This window comes from Stegodyphus dumicola, chromosome X1 (genome assembly GCF_044657685.1).
Source record: "Stegodyphus dumicola isolate Sdum_Otavi_A_Nest chromosome X1, ASM4465768v1".
Classification (NCBI taxonomy): Eukaryota; Metazoa; Arthropoda; class Arachnida; order Araneae; family Eresidae; genus Stegodyphus; species Stegodyphus dumicola.
Window position 1 is genome coordinate 231,185,223 of NC_140780.1, and position 16,052 is coordinate 231,201,274.

The window sequence follows — 16,052 nt, forward strand, 5'->3', positions numbered from 1 at the left end:
AACTTTAACACATATTCGCAATAATTTGGCCTTTTTACAGTAACACGAATAAGGTTAAAATTTTTGGCATTACTTTCACTTTTACCATATCACAGTATTTCTTAACATTTAAAATAACAGTTCGCATTGTATATAAGGACATATTAACATGCCGTTAATTTTACGCATTTTGAAACATACATTAGTAGTACATTGTTAACTTCTATTCTTTTCCACGCAAGTGCCAATTCTTCTACATTGAAATACTACATTTCAAAAGTCTTTCAGACTAAAACTTCTTTCTTGCCAGAATGTTTTAAATAAAATTTATACAATAACTTTTACAATATTCAAGTATTTACACATTCCTATTATACATCAACTTTAGTTTTACTCGCGAGTAATTGAAAAATATAATACCAAAATAGGTAACAACTCATTTCTCGCCTTTTTGGCGATAAAGGTAGACCTCACATGAGGTAAAACGTCTTGAAATCTCCACTTGCAGTAAGAATGAAAGATTAACTTAAGTTTTCAAAGTAACATAAAGTTTTACTTATCTTTGTGATATTCGGACATTCTTTTCTCTGCCCAGTCCTGGAAGGTAGCAAAGATTCGTGTTTGATTTATCCTCCTTCTTGTGCGGGCTCGCCCTTCAGTTCCTTCCTCTAAGAGCTTTCTTTTCCCTCCAGTTCGGTCACCCTTGAATACCTTCTTTTTCGCCTCTGCCTGTGGTCTTGGCCGTTTGATGGCCGCTGGTCTTGGCGGAACCGGGACACTTCTCTCTCGTTCCTGCTTGGATCTCGTTACTGGCCGTTCAAATTTTCCTTGTATCTTTTCCTCCGCCGCTGGTGGTCCTTCCGCAATTCGGCGACATTTGCTGCGTAGAGTCCTGTCCGATGAGTAGACCTTCCGTTTGGGAGCCGGGTTATACTTGCCGTTATTTCTCCTGGCTCTCTTTGCATTCGTCGTACTTCTCCCTTCTTCATTCTGGGGGTGGTCGTGCGCTCTCTTTTCTGGACGGTGGAACGGCTTCTTTTTCTTGTTACCTTCAATTTTCCAACGGGCAAACTTTCTTTTCAATTGCTCCTGCCTCCTAATGGCTTGTCCTTGTACTTGTCGTTGTTCCACATCTGGAGCTTGTGCCTGCCGTGCCGGATCCTGCAAAAGATCTTTAAATATTTGCATTTTATTACGGTCATAGTATGGTTTTATTTGGTCAATGTTTGCGGAGAATGTTTCACCATTCCTGGCTTTTAACACCCCTACAGCGTGAGTTATTTTTTCTATGACATATGGTCCTTCAAATCGTGGAAAAAATTTGGCGGTTTTATCTCCTGGTGCTGAAGAAAGTGAATGCTTAATTTTTAATACTTCATCTCCTACTTTATAAGTTACTCCCCCGTCGTTTCAAATCATAATAGAGCTTCTGTTTTCTTTGTGCTACTTCAGTGTTCTTTTTTGTTTCTTTAATTAATTTTTCTATATCACCCATTTTAAATTCTGCGGCTCTTTGTTGAACATAAAATAATTTATCTAACGGCGTTATAATCTTTCTGCCTAAAAATAACTCAGCAGGAGTTTTGCCCGTTGTATCATGTTTTGCGGTCCTAAGGGCGAAAGCAAATTCATTGACATAGTTATCCCAGCTTTTATGAAAATTTTTAACATAACTACGGATAATTTTCACTATATTTCTATTGACCCGTTCCGCTATATTTGATTGCGGCCGATACGGGACCATTTTTAAATGACGTATGCCCAGTTTTTTGCACATGTCTTCAAATATATTACTTACAAATTGAGGACCATTATCCGATATAACTTTTAGGGGCGCCCCGTATTTTAAAATATATTTATTTAAAATAGAATCAGTAACTAATTTCGCGGAGGCTCGTTTTAAGGGAACAATTTCGGTCCACTTACTAAAATGATCAACAATAACAAGGAGATACCGACTTTTATTTAACTGACATTTTGGGAAAGGGCCCAATAAATCGATGCCAATTATTTCATTTGGAAAATCGGATTTAATACTATTTAGAAACCCGGCCGGGCGGAAATTAATATAATTAACTGCTTGACATGTTGGGCAGGACTGGACATACGCCCTTGTTAACTTTTGCAGTTCAGGAAAATAGACTGCCTCGCGTACGCGTTGGATAGATTTTCGAATACCAGCATGAGAAGCTAATGGGCTGTCGTGTAACTCCTGCAGGATATTTAATCTAAGACTATCTGGGATAACAGGTCGAAATTCGTTGTTGGAATTTGTAGTTTTTGTATAAAATAATAGACCATCTATTAGTTCGTAATGGGCCGCCCTATTTCTTATCGCCACAATATCTTGGTGGCTAAAATTTTCAGGATCCTTTAAATACTCATAAATGTTTCCAAACTCAGGATCCTTACCCAGTTCGGTTATTACAGTTTCTCGGGAATTTATTGTACATGCTGTGAGCATTGCCACCTTTACAGTATTACCTTATTCATCTATTTTTATTCTGGATAGGGCATCTGCTACGATATTTTCCTTTCCGGGGGTATGCTTGATTACCAGATTATATTCTTGTAGCTTGAGTGCCCATCTTATTAACCTTGGGGATAAGTTTTTTCCTGAGTACAATCTAGTTACCGCCGCATGATCAGAATACACTGTTATTGGCGCTCTTCCAAAATAGACTCGGAACTTTTGCACTGCTAACAGAACTGCAAGTGCCTCTCTCTCGGTCGCGGAGCCCACCAGCGGCCGAGCGGTAAAGACGCTGAACACTGGTAGTTCGGTCCGAGGTTCGAATCCCGCGAACGGGCTGGCTGCATGGGCGTTTTCGTGGTTTTCCCCATGTGTAACGTGTATACGAGCCAGTTTCCCTTAGAAAGTCCTCCACGAAAGGCATCCCTCCCCTTAGGCAGATAGCCCTAGTGCGCTTTGCCATAATTAAATACACACACTCTCGGTCGCGGAATAATTTCTTTGTGTTTGATTTAAAGTTCGACTAAACAATGCCACGGGCTACTGATTTTCCGAAAGTACCGCTCCTACCGCATAATCCGAAGCATCCGCTGAAATTTCTAAATTCTCATTCTTTTCAGGAAATTTCAACACAGGGGTTTGCGTTAATGCTTGCTTTAATTTTTCGAAAGCACTATTGGCTTCGGCCGTCCACGAGAATCTTGCCTTTTTCCTTTTTAATTTTAACAATGGTTCAGCAATAGCTGCAAAATCTTTTATAAAGGACCTATAATATGAACAAAGTCTAGAAAAGAAGAGAGCTTCTTCGCCGTATTTGGCGGCGGATACTTTTGTACAGCGATTATTTTTCATTCGTCTGTTTCGATTCCTTTCTGAGATATTTTGTAACCTAAATATTTTAATTCAGGGGCTGCAAATTTGCACTTTTCGACATTAACTTTTAGACCGGCCTCATTTAATAATGAAAACACCTGTCTTAAATCCTGTACATGTTGGTCCAGATTATCACTAGTAATAATGATATCGTCTAAATAGATAAATGTGGACTTTCCAAGAACAGGCCTTAGCACAATGTCCATACATCGCTGAAATGTTGCCGGTGCCCCTGAAAGGCCAAACTTCATACGCAGGAATGCATAAGTGCCAGACTTGGTTATAAAAGCAGTCTTAGGCACGTCCTCCGGTCTAACCCCTATTTGAAAATAACCAGTCGTTAAGTCTAAAGTCGTCATATATTTGGTAGACGTTATGTTCCTTAGAATTTCTTCAATAATAGGTAACGGATATACCGGATATTTAGTTATGGAGTTTAATTTACGATAGTCAATCGCGAAACGCCACCTTTTTGGATGTGTTAATGGATAGTCATTGTTTTTCTTACATAAAACCACCGGGCTAGCATAGCTACTTGAGATGGGCGTTATGATCTTTTTCCGTAACATATCTCTAATGTGCCATTCTATAATTTTTTCTTTATTCTTATCATACCGGTATGCTTTGTGGCGAACTGGCATTGAATCTCCGGTGTAGATACTATGGTTAGTAACTTGAGTAAATCCTGGAATATCACTAAATAACGAAGCAAATTCACTTACCACTTGTCGGATTCTTTGTTGCTCTTCCTTAGGCAGGTGGTTAAGGTTTAACATTGGCGGTTCCGTTTTTTCTTCTCGAACTGGTTTCATCGTCAGCTTAAGGGACGCTTCATTAAAATCCAGCGTTTCTTCTGCCTCTGAAAGAAAATCTATTCCTAAGATAATATGTGCTTGCAGATTCTTTACTATAAAAAACATAACCTTTACTTGTTCGTCCTTGATACGAATGTATAGCGGTAATTTACCTATGCACTTACATCTTTCTCCTTGCGCAGCTAACACTGTCGTATTATCCGAAATATATATGCGATATTTACGAAAATACTTCCTAAAAAAATCTTCTGCCACACAGGAACACTGCGCGCCGGTATCCAGGAGTGCGGTGGCTGGGATGTTATTCACCAACACTTCAATCTTCGGAAGAGTCAAATTTTTCACCATTACTGTATTTAACTTGAAGGAAGAGGGGTTTTCTTGGCCTTCGGATTTCCGCACCCTCCCGTCAGCAGAAATCCGTTTTAGTTTAAATCTTTTTTTTTTCCATGCTTTCCTTCTTTTTCCACTGGCCTTGAGACTTTTTTCCTGGATTGCTATTGAACTGTCGACGTTCGCCGGCTGTTTTTGGATACTCGGGTTTTCTTGCCCACTGATTCGCTTTGCTTCCGTAGCCGTGTGCTTGACTTTGCTGTGGTCTTGGCTCACCAATTGGTTTCGTTGTTGATATTGGCGTCTTCTTTCAATGTCCGCCGTTCTTCTACTTTCAAACTGGATTGCTAGCTCAAATAACTTTTCCAATGTAGTCGGATTCCTTAATTCAATAAAGTCTTGTACTTGGGGAAGTAACCTCGGCAAAATCACTTGAATTATCTCAGGATCCGGACGGTTTCCATACAAGAGTTTGAATTAATGAATTTTTCTTAAAATAAAGCTTGAGAGATTTTCAATTGGTTTCTGGTATATGCTGAAAAGTTCCGCTTCTAATTTCGAGCAATCCCTTACGACAGGGAAGGCTTTTACTAGGGAGTCTTGAAATTTTCGTAAGTATAGGTGGGACTTCCCGCTTGACCCAAGAGTCTTCTGCCTATACATTTGAACCAATTAAGCGCTTGGCCCCTCAAAGCGCTGGTAGCTAAGGTGAGTTTCTGGAACTCATGCACGGGTTAAATCATGAAGTGGTCATCTAGTTTTTCCAAAAAACTGGTTACCGGCGAGTTTCCATTAAATGTTGCTTCTGGTTCCATCGCTGCGCGCATGGTCTGGACGATGTAACCAAATCCTTCCAGGGCGGCAGCTGGCATTTCTCGATTCTGAGCCGCTTCTGCAGGCAGCACAGGTTCTTCTTGAAACTCGGCCATGGTTATTCTTCTTCGTCGGGTGCCACTATCAGGTTCAATGTTCCGCCTTACTTACTTGGGGAACATTCAAGAACATGACTCGGAACAGGGAGCTTACTAAAGCTATGTTCAATAAATGTGGGAAGTAGACAAGATACACAGGAAGGGTATACGAAACCCTTTATTTTTCACTCTTTATAATAATTTCCGGACTTCGGAATACAGAGACCAACCACTTGTGATCTGAACGTAAGAATATAAAAATATTAACTAAACTCTAACTTAACTTTGGAATAATAAACAAGGGCCTACGTGGAAGATTGGTCGTATATTAACAGGAAGCCGTATGTAGTACAGAGAACTGTTAACACTACAATACGTTTAAAATTATTAAGAGGATTAAACCTCTGGCCTGGAAGGCAACCAGCAACCGAGCAAAAACTGCTAAGGCAAGCGGCCTGCTTCTACTAACTCCTTCCTCTCTCTTGCTTGGCAAAAAGCCACAAATTAAGTACTTGGCGTTCGCCAGACAAATTTGCATAAATAAGTTAAAGCTTTTAATTCTGGCCGGAAGTAGAAAATAAGAAGTGATAGTAAAGATTTAAAATAAAATAACGTTAGTAAAACTTAAGATCCTTACAAGAGTACTGAAAATTTTTACCTCATTCATGCTGAAAGAAGTAAAAGAGCGGATGGCAAAAGCAAGATGAAGAAGTACCACTATAAAAAGGAAAAAAAGGAGCGGGTTAGACTGTATACAAGAACAACCCACGTGAGTCAGCTGAAGTCTTGGCATGCTAATAACCTAGAGGAGTTGGATGAAGAGGAACCAGGTAACTCGGATATTAACTCGTGAAGCTACAGGTAATGTAATTTTTTTTTTTTTTTTTTTTTTTTTTTTTTTTTTTGTCCCGAACCTACAAAGAACTTTACTGGAAAAACTTCATTTTTTAGAGCTTTTGTTATAGAACATTTTACTCCTTCTAGAACTTTGAATTATGATTATACTGTGCCCAAAATGTGGATTCTTGTGGTTTTGCCCACAATGTGTGTTTAAAAAAGAAGCGACAATTGAGGGCAATTGTTTAATTAGGATGCCCGAATGTTAGCAATTTCCACAGTCTACCACCAGATGGAGTCATGATATTAAAAGATATTCAAAGCGTTTTGTAATAAAAAGACGAGAGATAAGGAATGTAACCACGGTGACAGACAATATTAATTATTCATGCACTTTTTAAAAGAGCAGTAGAATAAAGTATTTCGATGATGTTGGTTGTGAATTTCTGTCCTGTTAAAAATAACGCAAAATCAAAAAGATACGCATAGTTGATGTAAGAGAAAAATCCTGACGCCAACAAATATAACAACTAAAAGTTACAGAATATAAATAGTTACAGAATAATAGCATTAAAAGATTTGAAATCTGTCCAGTATTACAATATTTTAAGGGATTTATTTTAAAAAGCTGTTAGAAATATAATTTTTAAAGTACATATCATTGCACGTAATCCTGGATTATATGATCCATTTCATCCTCCAGTGATTTCTACTAAATACTGGATTACTAAACATATAAAGATATTTTAAACCATAAATTTGAATATACAGATTTGAAAATAGTCTAATGTGTATTTCAATTTACGGTAGTCAAGTTACCTGAAGGAGATTAACATTTAAAAAAAAACAATCAATGAAGAAGACTTAGTCAACTAAAGAAGTATCGAGTAAAAATAACGATAACATCTTTTTAGCTAGATCTATATTAACGGCTCTACATATTAAAAATCCTGACCTTTTATGTTAAAATTACTTTCCAAAAATTAACAAAAAATGGTATTATATATGTATTAAAAAGGGAAGATGATTACAAAAAACATTCGTTGTAAAATTAGGTGAATCGTGTAATACTCCGTTAGAAATGTGTAATTTAGAGCATGCCAAACAATTTGGAGAATTTTTAGATATTCAAATTACTGTATTGTTTACAGAAAACTTTTTTAAAAAGTAAAATAATTTATAATATAATCCTACTTGTATACATTACGTTTATCAAATGGAAATCACTGTGATGTCATTACTTCTGTCACAGGTTTTTTAGGGAAAAAAAACCATTGTCATTATTGCAAACTGAGTTATGATAAAAATATAAACAAAAATGTCTTCTCAAGGGGAAGAAACACCCTGTAATGATTGTTTTAGATCATTTAAATGTGTGGAATGCTTTGAAAATGACAAAAAACAAAAGGTTTGCGAAAACTTATGGAAACGTACAAAATGTAAGCAAGAAAGATAAGAAATCTAAAAGACCATAAACGTAGCGAAATCCTATGTAAAAATTGTAGAGGATGGCTTCCAAAGAACATAATTGTTATATATAAAAAAAAAAAAAAAAGCACTAAGAGGCATATGTATAAATAGTTGCCTAAAAAATAGAGAATGGTGTAAATGATGTAAAGAAAATGACGGGACACATTGTTTAAACATATGTATGAACATAACATAATTTAACATAAAATTTAAAATAAGAATTATTGGTGTAGCAAATATTACTATGGAGGATTTACAGAAAAAATGCATCTTTTCTGATTTTCAAAAAAATCAAGAAACAGGTGTCCATGAAGTTAATTTAGTAATAAATTGTGATTTTTCAGGTATAAAAAAATATTTAAAGACGGTGAAGAATATTGTAAATAGTTATTCGATGAAAAACATTTTGGTTATACAGCAATAGCTCATTATGGAAAAGGATTTGATTTCCAGTTTTTAGCAAAATATTGTTTCAAAAATAAAATTAAAGTGTTTACTATCTATCAAGGAAATAAACTCATCGGTATAGAAGTTAGCGATTATGATATAAAACCTATTGATTCCATTAATTTTACGCTTCTACCCTTCAGAAAGTTTCCTAAAAAATTTTGTTTAAATAAATTATCTAAATGATATTTTCCTCATTTAAATAACACATCTAAAAATCAAAATTATGCAGAAAAATATCTAGATAACTATTATGGTTATGATTATATGACTTCAAATCAAAGCCAATCCTTTATGCGATGGTATAATTTAGTAAAAGACGGAATTTTTTTATTTTCAGAAAGAAATTATTAAATATTTTAGATTTTATGTAGATATCTTGAGAAAAGGATGTTTGGAATTTAGAAAATTGTCTTAAAAATTTCGAATATTGATGCGTTTATATACATTATACTAGTAACTGTATGTATGGTTATTTATAAATTCTTACAAGAATACCATCGCTATTGATGAAGAAATTGTTTTAAAAGATCAACATAGTAAAATATCAATTGCTTGGTTAGATTATCTATCTCAAAATATAATATGTAACATGTTCTAAATAGAGAGGAGGAAAACATTGAGTATGAATAATAAAACATACAAAATAAATGGATTTTATGAAAATACTGTCTATCAATTTCATGGATGTTGTTGGCATGGATGCGCTAAATATTTTAACGAAAGGAAAGTAAATATGCATAATCAAATGTGTATGAAAGATTTGTATGGAAAAAAAACAATAAAAGTAGATAATAAGATAAAAGGCGTGGGATATGAACTCATAGTGATGTGGGAATTGAACTCGTTGTGATTAAGATAGCGCTAAAGAATTTTAAAAATATAAGAAAAAAAGAATGGAAAAGGAATTTTATAGAACTTTAAATTCAGAAATCACTTTTCAGGCAGTAGATGTGAACTACCGAATTACAATGGGAAAATAACAATGATGAAAAATTTAGATATATTGTTGTTGTTTCACTTTATCCAACTGTTAATATTTTTGATGATTATCCAATAAAACATCCTTATAAAATTTACAGTACTGTGAAATATGATAAAAATTGGTATAGCTATATCAAATGTAAGGTGTTAGCTCCAAGAAAATTACATCATCCTGTATCATCTTTTAAGGAGATAAATTTTTATTTTCATTATGTAACTCACGTTCAAAAAGTATTCAATGCAATCATTTTAAAACTATTGCCGAAAAGAGAAAATGCAAAAAATGTTATAAATTAAGAAATAAGGAATGCTAGCATATTGATGAGGAAAGAAGTTTTCTAGGTACTTGGACAACAGAAGAACTTAAATTAGTCATTGAAAAACAATATAAAATTTTAAATATATTTGAAGTTTTGCCCTTTAAAAGGAAAAAGAACGACTAATTCAAAGAATATATTAAAATGTTCTCAAAAATCAAATTAGGAACAGATGATAAATGGTCTAATCATTTTAAAAATAAAGATGAATATAAAAGAGCAGTTAAAGAAAAGTTAGGTATAGAATTATAGAAAATAGAAAATAAATCCAGGTATGAAACATATAGCTAGAATTTGTTAAAATTCTCTATGGGGTAAGTTTGGCCAAAGAAAAAGTATGAAGCATACTGAAATGTTTCAGATTTGGCTCACTTTTATAAATTTATATTAAGTTATAAGGTTAAGAATTATCAGGGTATTATTAATTAGTCATTAGCGATCTGAGGATAGGGAAAATTTGAGGTGTATCCCGAAGAAGAGTTTCACCCGGTCCATTAATTATGATTTATTTACTCAATTGCATGATTGCTCAAAATGTACTGACCTAGCATTTTATATATATATAAGCTGGTTTTTGTGAATCAGAATGCGTGAAATGGGCCATTGAAAAAGGATACAAAGGATTTGATTTCCAGTTTTTAGCAAAATATTATTCTAAAAATAAAATTAAAGTGTACACTATCTATTCAGAAAATAAACTCATCTATATGAAAGCTAGCGATTATAATAAAAAATCTAGTGAATATGTTATTTTTTTCCTTTTCTTTTCCTATTTTTAACCGGCTTAATCTATCCAGCTAAGCACCATACTGTTTAAACCAGCTCAATTTCCCTAACTGCGTACTAGAAAGGCTTTTATTTTTTGCTTTGTACGTCTTGATACATTACAAGCGTTGTCAATTAAAAATGTTTGAAAACTTTCGATTACTGTGTTTACGATATCTGTCAACTTTCGTTTACTGTGTTTACAATAGTTTCGATTACTATGTTTACGATGTGTGTGTCTTTCGATTACTGTTTTTACTTTCGCTCCTTACCGCCTGCTCTCGTCGTGTAATTAAGAAGCACGTCCCGCTAGCAACCAAAAGGTCCGGAATTCGAATTTCGGCAAAGGCATCTTTGATTATTAAGTGTTTCCAGCTTCGAAAAATTCCAGCGGCCCCTGAAGTAAATTGCGATGGACAATAATTCATCACCACCAGGGTACGGCAACTGGATCCCCGTCTGCATATTTCACAAGTGCACATCTGTGTATCCAAAGAGGGAGTGGTTTCTAGGATGGACCAATGGGCATCCAGTAATATTTATGTCATGTCACATGACCTTTCGCGGGCTTTAAGATTTAAGCAAGATGGTTGAAAATATTCTGCCATGTAATTTTATCTGCACAAAATAGTTAAAGCATCGTCGATTTCCTCTGAAACTTTTCATTGCGAAATATAAGTAATTGTGAATTGAATAGAAGCAATTAAAGATTTCACTACCTGGTTGAATGAATTTGAAATAAATACAAACAAATATTGGATACTCCGCAAAAATATCTAAGTGAAATATTACTTAATAAGTGGTAAATAAGATGAAGAAAGAAATATGTGATAAACATCTGAGCCCAAAATGCTATCTTTACATACACTGGTGTGGAAAAATTAAGGACGAAGTCGAAAAATTAGCATATCAGCTGAACGAAGAGGCAGAGCGGACAGAAAGACCAATCAGGAGATTAAGTAAGGTGATGTACGGTAGCACATGCGCAGATATGCAGGTAGACGTAATGGGGGAGTGTCTGAGTAGTATAAAGCATGTTGTCGGTGTAAGATCAGTATTTCTGGCAAAGAGATTGCACGCCGTATAGCAGTTAAAATCACACCGAGTTGCTGTCTCAGCGAGAAATGGCGAATAACCAATCTGTTAGACGACATCTGGATGCTTTTACCCGAGGTCGAATCATTGGGAAGTTGGAGGAAGGCCACAGTGTGACAAGTGTGGCTGCAGAGTTCGGAATTGCTCCCAGCATCGTTTCACGACTTTGGAGACAATTTCAAACTACAGGAACAGCTATCCGGGGGTTTAGTAGTGGTCGTCAACGAGGAACCACACCCGCAGATGACCGGTATATTGCCTCACAGGCCAGAAGAAACAGGCGGCAGACAGCGGGAGAAATCGCTAGACACACTACACAGGCGACTGGACGACTGATATCGCGTTTTACCGTGGCCAGAAGACTGCACGGTGGTGGTCTGTTTGCACGACGCCCTGTACGGTGTGTACCTCTAACGCCTGCTCATCGGAGAAGGCGTTCTCTGTGGTGCCGGGAACACCGGAATTGGAGAGACAATTGACACCGGAATTGGGGACGAGTACTCTTTACAGATGAGAGCAGATTCAGTCTGAGTAGCGATTCTCATCGCATACTCATCTGGAGAGAGCGGGGGACAGGTATGGAGGTGGCGGTGTTCTCGTTTGGGGAGGCATCATGCTTGGTAATCGTACAGACCTTCACATCTTCGACGCAGGTTCAGTCAACGGGACCCGTTATTGTAACGAGATTCTTCTTCCATATGTGCGTCTTTTTAGAGGCGCTATGGGTCCGCAGTTCCTTTTCATGGACGACAATGCACCATGTCATCGCACAGTAGCTGCCGAACAGCTCTTAGAGAGTGAGGATATTGAACGTATGGATTATCCGGCACGATCTCCGGATCTCAATCCCATCGATCATGTATGGGATTTTCTAGGCAGACGCTTGGCAGCTCGTACCTTACCACCAGTAACGATTCCGGAGCTTCGATTGGCGCTGCAAGACGAATGGGCAGCAATGCCTCAACAACTCTTTGACACCCTCATTCTCAGCATGGGCAGACGCTGTGAAACCTGCCTAGCAGTCAGGGGAGATCATATCCCCTATGACCGCATGTTTCTTGCTGGACACCCATCACAGGGATGTTTCGGTCTTCAGTCGCATTGCGCTCCATGCTACTTTTTCAATAAAGCTTCTTTTTATCCCTCTGATTTCTCTTTTAGTAAGTGTTGCTTACATTACTCATGTCCTTACGTATTGGGGATCTTACGGTATTAAATGTGTTGATTTGGAAAGCTTTTGTACAAAGTTATATTGAAAAACCCGTCTCGTCCTTAATTTTTGCACACCAGTGTAAAACTATGCATATGAGAAAAATATATATACCAATTACATATGTAAATAGAAGTCAGGACTTTTTATTGCAGTCTGTATGAAAACGATTGTTTAATAACCAATGCAGAATTTTATTCAAAGTGAGCTTTACTAATTTGAATTCGTATACATTTTACTGTGTTAAATTTCACATTTAATAACTGCTCACTCTTACATGTACTGTCTACACAAGAAATACTCATCAAACTGAATGAAGTTATCTTAGTCACAACGAATATATTCAATTTATTCACATATTAACTTTTACTGTTAATAATAGATATAATCAGATCATACACAATATGTATTCTGAATCTTACACTTTAAAATTCAAAACAATGCAAGCACTGAAATAAGAAATCACTAGCTTCATTGTAACACTTCCAGTCTAAAAAAATTATACACTTGAATTCTCTTAACCCACAGGTGTTAGTAAATGCATAATATTCGAGGCTAATTTTATCTTGAGTCATTTTATCGATGTAAAGAGCGATAATACGCCGTGAACATCAACCCAATTATTAATGCATGATAAAAATCGCGAAGAAATGTCAGCGATTGAGTGATAAAAATCGTGAAAGTGAAATGTCAGCGATTAATTAAACTCATAAAACGAAAGCACTAAGAGATTTTCTGCTATTACGCCATACATTTATACCTGCGAAACAAATACATTTTAAAACGTGAACAACATACGCTCACAGGCTCGAAGATTTAGAGTCACAAGAGCAATAGAAGCTCATTGGTCAGTTTTCGAAACCCCTCCCTCAGTGGCTACGCTGATGTGCACTTGGGAAATATGCTCCCCGCCTCTCCATTAGCCCTTTAAGTGGGGGAGAATGTAAAATATTGTAACTGGAAGAACGTCCGGCTAGGAATCGGGAGGTTCGGAACTCAAATCTTGGCGAGCGTATTGCATATGCTTCTTGCTTCGACAAACCAAATGATGCTGATGCTTATTGGCTCAAAAATATATTCGAATCATTAACTTACGAACATTAAAATTTACGAAGCCTTAGAAACTCGTGTGTGACGAGAGGGAAGGATTTAGTTTAGAAATTTACAAATAAAACGTGAAAAGCAAGCGTTATGAAAATTTCATGTTATAGGATTCCTAAGAAACTAAATTTTAATGAAATTTGGATACTTGTTCTACCAGCTTTGCTTTAGTTACAGCAATATAAATATATGCTTACCTCCAAAAAATGATGCGCAGAAGGCTCCAATAAGAACAGCACTTACTACCATCTCTTGTTCGAAACAGCTTAAATTAAACTCAACCCGGAGTTGTAGCAGAGCTCCAGAAGTTATTCCTAAAAGATAAAATCGAAATATAGAAAAAAAAATGATAGTAGTGTTGTATAGGCACCAAGATTCGCAGCACCAATAATAGAAGTATTTTAAAATAACATTTTAAAGCTTTATTTTCGATATCCTTATCCGAAAGCAAGTTATATCGGTTTCAGAAATGTAATCCGACTCGTTGTCACCACAAACATAGTTGTGGATAACGTAAGAGATTAAGGCTTAAAGTTTTAAAACAAAAATTTCAGAAAAATTTCCTGAACTTTCGTTTTCACTTAAGAGAAACTAGAGGAAACTTCCATAAAAAGGATAGTATCACTGATTGCTGATGTATACATTATAAAAATAAATCTGAAAATGTTTTTTCTGTGTCTATTCTCATAAGGCTGATATTTAATGCGATACGCAAGTCCAAATGTCAATCTTAATTTATCAGGACTAGTTGATCGTCTAATTTGTTTAGGGAACATCTAATGTCCTGAATGCGAACAAGGAGCTTACTCAAGCTATGTTCGAGTATGTGTGGAATGGACAACGCAAGCAGGAAGGGTTAACTTTACTCTTTATTCTCCACGATATTACAGGCACTCCCGCACTTCGGGATACAAAGACCAATCACTTGTGATCTGAACGTAAAAATATAAGAACTACTAACTAACTAACTAAATTTAAATAAGAGCTAAACTTTGAATACTTTACACAGATGACTAACACTAAGGTTGGACTTTCAGGTTATTACATATGTAGAACGCAAACTGCGGAAAACTACAATACGTCTTAGATATCAAGAGGACTAAACCTCTGGCCTTAAAAGCGGACAGCAACTGATTGAAAGCTCGCGTGAAGTACAGTGGCAAGGAGACTCACTCTTTCTCCATCTAACTCTGTTCTTGGTGAAAAGCCACAACTTAAATACTTAAGCGTTAGCATGTACAATTTGCATAAACCGATTAACGCGTTTATTCTGGCCGGAAGTGGAAAATAAGAGAGGACAGTAAAGATTTAAAACAAAATAAACGTTAGTCAAACTTAGAATCCTCACAAATTATGCCTGCCAAAGCTGTATGAAGCTGTTAAATCCCTGTTCTCTTCTCAAAATTTGCATAACCATCTGGAGGGAACGAACTCGTGACTAAGTTCGAAGTGATACAGCAATATGCAAATTGTCACAACCTCACATTTGACTTACGTTTTCCGTATTTTGAAGACATTTCTGCATACATATTTAAAGGACACAACATAAAAGCTTTGCGTAATGTTTTAATAAAGTAAAGTGATCTATTAATTATATTATGTGGAGCATTTTCACAGTAAGATGCTCTGTCACTTCAGTAAACGTTATGACTATAGCAAAACATATTTATGTAGATTAAGTTCAATATTTTCACAATTTTTTAAGCTCGTACCTAATTTATATTACCGTATTCATTATCGCAGTAAGAACCAAGATTATAAAACATTAATAATTACGTTTTTCTAACTGGTTTTACACCCACCAGATGCCAAACTGTAAAATATCTGAATAGTTGTATTTCGACGGGAGCTTAAATCCAGAAGCTGTATGGAAGTTTCCGGGCTTTTTAGAATGTTTAACGTGAATAAATGCTATTTTCCCTTAAGAAATTCCTCCACAAAAGCATCCTTCTGTTAGGCAAATAGCCCTCGTGAGATTTGCCGTAATCTAAATAATCAAAGAATAACCTAACTTGTTTTACTTTCAAGAAAAGTTTTCCCTGATATTATAAAATTGGGGGAATCATTTGTAAACCTGAAATCTCAACGAGGCAAAAGATGCTCTATAAGTACTGAAATTCATTAAGAAATGTATTGACGCATTGAAATTCATTAAGCATTAAGAAAATTCGAATTTCACAATTATTTGTTGAGTTTCTTAAATGCGCTATAAATTTTAACGTGAAAGGCTTGTTTTTCATGAAGAAAAATTTCACCACACGTAAACAATTGTGAGATCTCGTAGTGGACTTCGATCCAGTAACGGATACTTTAGGCGTAATTATGTTAAAGGTCGATCTATGGATAAGAATTGATACTGTTTCGTGCTTTTAATACCAATGTATTTACCGGAGTTTAAAAATGTTTGAAAGCCATGCGTTCTCACGTTCAACCTTTTAAGAG

The 16,052-nt window shown here is 35.8% G+C and overlaps 1 protein-coding gene across 7 annotated transcripts in view; it reads right to left on the reverse strand.

The window, feature by feature from the left end:
- Window positions 1–16,052, reverse strand: part of LOC118192806 (solute carrier family 2, facilitated glucose transporter member 10-like) — a 216,332-nt gene that overhangs the window by 142,762 nt on the left and 57,518 nt on the right. For all 7 annotated transcript variants that reach the window (XM_085807064.1, XM_085807059.1, XM_085807060.1 and 4 more), the window contains one exon: window positions 13,808–13,924. In XM_085807064.1, coding sequence (XP_085663190.1) covers window positions 13,808–13,924 — 117 coding nt within the window. The remainder of the gene's footprint in view (window positions 1–13,807; window positions 13,925–16,052) is intronic.